The sequence below is a fragment of the Engraulis encrasicolus genome, chromosome 11, assembly GCF_034702125.1.
Source record: "Engraulis encrasicolus isolate BLACKSEA-1 chromosome 11, IST_EnEncr_1.0, whole genome shotgun sequence".
NCBI classification, from domain to species: domain Eukaryota; kingdom Metazoa; phylum Chordata; class Actinopteri; order Clupeiformes; family Engraulidae; genus Engraulis; species Engraulis encrasicolus.
The window spans coordinates 7,207,122-7,209,621 of NC_085867.1; the positions used below are offsets into that span (position 1 = coordinate 7,207,122).

General features: G+C 45.4%; 1 protein-coding gene across 1 annotated transcript in view; it reads right to left on the reverse strand.

The window, feature by feature from the left end:
• The window catches only part of LOC134457845 (unconventional myosin-XVIIIb-like), a 137,482-nt gene that overhangs the window by 26,047 nt on the left and 108,935 nt on the right, over positions 1–2,500 (reverse strand). The window contains exon 42 of the mRNA XM_063209824.1: positions 63–196. Within this exon, the coding sequence (XP_063065894.1) occupies positions 63–196 (134 nt within the window). The remainder of the gene's footprint in view (positions 1–62; positions 197–2,500) is intronic.

Below are 2,500 nucleotides of genomic sequence, written 5' to 3' on the forward strand. Positions count from 1 at the left end.
CATGCCTTTGATTGCATGCTCATGTCTGCTGCTCAACCAATGACATTGCCTCTCAATCTCACCTCTCTGAGTCGCTCTCATCACTGGACTCCACCTCCTCCAGGGCAGCCTGTAGATCCACGATGCGGCGGATGGAGGTCTCCAGATCGGCCTGTAATGTCTGCCGGACTGCAGTCAGCTCCTCCACCTGCATCTCCTGTGGGGCGGGGGACACAGAAGAAGAGACTCGGGTTAGATGGGGAGAGATGTTGGGGGGGGGGTCTGTGTGTGTGAGAGTGTGTGTGTGTGAGAGAGAGAGAGAGAGAGAGAGAGAGAGAGAGAGAGAGAGAGAGAGAGAGAGAGAGAGAGAGAGAGAGAGAGAAGAGAACGAGAGAGAGAGAGAGAGAAGAGAACGAGAGTCAGAAAGGAAACAACAAAAACAGAGTGATGGAAGTGGGTAGAATATAGCACGCACGCACGCACACACACACACAACCACACAGCCATTCACTCTCTCACACACACACACACACACACACACACACACACACACACACACACACACACACACACACACACACACACACACACACACACACACACACACACACACACACACACACACACACACACACACCTGTTTGACAGGCACTTAAACTAATCAAGTACCTTTATGTGGTGATGGTACCTAAGAAAAGACATGCATTACACATAGCCTACATTTGTTCATACCTAGTTAAATGGGAGAGGCTTTTACAATTCATTACAGAACTTGGGAATTGGTCTTTGCAGACGTCTCACTCACACACTCTTGCGAAGGACACACACACACACACCCACACCCACAGACGCAGACACACACACACACACAGACACACAGACACACAGACACACACACACACACACACACACACACACACACACACACACACACACACACACACACACACACACACACACACACACACACACACACGCTGACATCTCTCTCGGCAGTGCTATTAAGTTCTGAGTACTTGCATTAAAATTCCCAGACAGCAATTACTATAGTAGGCCTGCACTCCATTTCGATGCTCATATGAGGTTTTGGCAAAAGGGCACACAGAGTGGAAATCTCAAGACAAAATGTCCGTCTGTGTCTCTATCTGTCTGCTCAGGTCATTGTCAGAGATGTTAAAAAAGAAAGACCATCTCAGACACATTTAACATTGAAGTTTTTTAGATAGATATTTTTAGGGGCATTTTTGCCATTTTTGCCTATTTCCTTTTTTTAAAGTATTTTTTGGGGCTTTTTGGCTTTTATTATTATAGGACAGTGTGAGAGGAGACAGGAAATGATTGGGAGAGAGAGATGATGTGGCAGGGTCGGGAAATGACCCCGGCCGGACTCGAACCGTGGTAGTCGTGGGCAATGTAAGCCCAAATATGGGGTGCTTAGCGGCCTGCACCACAGCGCCCCCCCTATTTTTGCCTATTTCAATAGGACAGTATGAGAGGTGACAGGAAGTGAGTGTGTAGAGAGAGAGATGGGGAGGGCCAGAATAAAACCCTGGTCACCGGTGTAACAGTGCAGTGCCCAGCCGATTGAGCTATGGCTGGGCCACAGGCACTGGAACGTAGCTTTGGCTACAAATGCTATGGGGTGCTTGCTGTTTGGCGGTTATACAACCACTACCACTACTGTATATGCTGTGTATCTCCCTATCAAATACAACTAAACTAAGATAAACTAAATAAACCCTCATAATGTGTTTGGGCCTATGGGACCTGTTTTCAGTTTTTTGCTTCAGAAAAATAGTATGAAACATGAGTTTTTTTCACATTGAGATTCATTGGCCTTGGCTGATTTTCTGTGAGAAACATAAGTCAGAAAAAAAGTTTTAGTGCCCAACTACTCTAATATTTTGTGAACTTTTTGTTGCGATACTGATCAGATTTTGACTAGACGAAGCAAAGGGTGACACATTTGGAAAAAAGGAGAGCAGATCGTGGCTACTCCAGCTATATATCAATGTTGCAAGAAAAGCCCTCGTCAATCAATCCAAGACCTTGTACTGTATTGGGTTTTGTTCACTTTTTTTCATTGTCTCCTTATCTTTCTCTCTCTGTATCTCTCAAACACTTTTATACACAGACATTTGCACACAGGATGAAGGGAACATGAGGGTGCATAGGAGTTATTATGTTTTTCTTTTTTTTGAAAGATTTTTCTACAGTCCAGTGGAGCCCAACACCTTCCACTATGTAACAAAAATACAAAAACTTTTCAGGGGTTAAACAAACCAAAAGGAGACACTCCCTTATACACTCAACGCACAGACAGACAGACACAGACGAAGACACACACACACACAGACACAGATGAAGACACACACACACACACACACACACACACACACACACACACACACACACACACACACACACACACACACACACACACACACACACACACACACACACACACACACACACACACACACACACAGGCACGCACAGGCACACGCATACAGATTCTGTA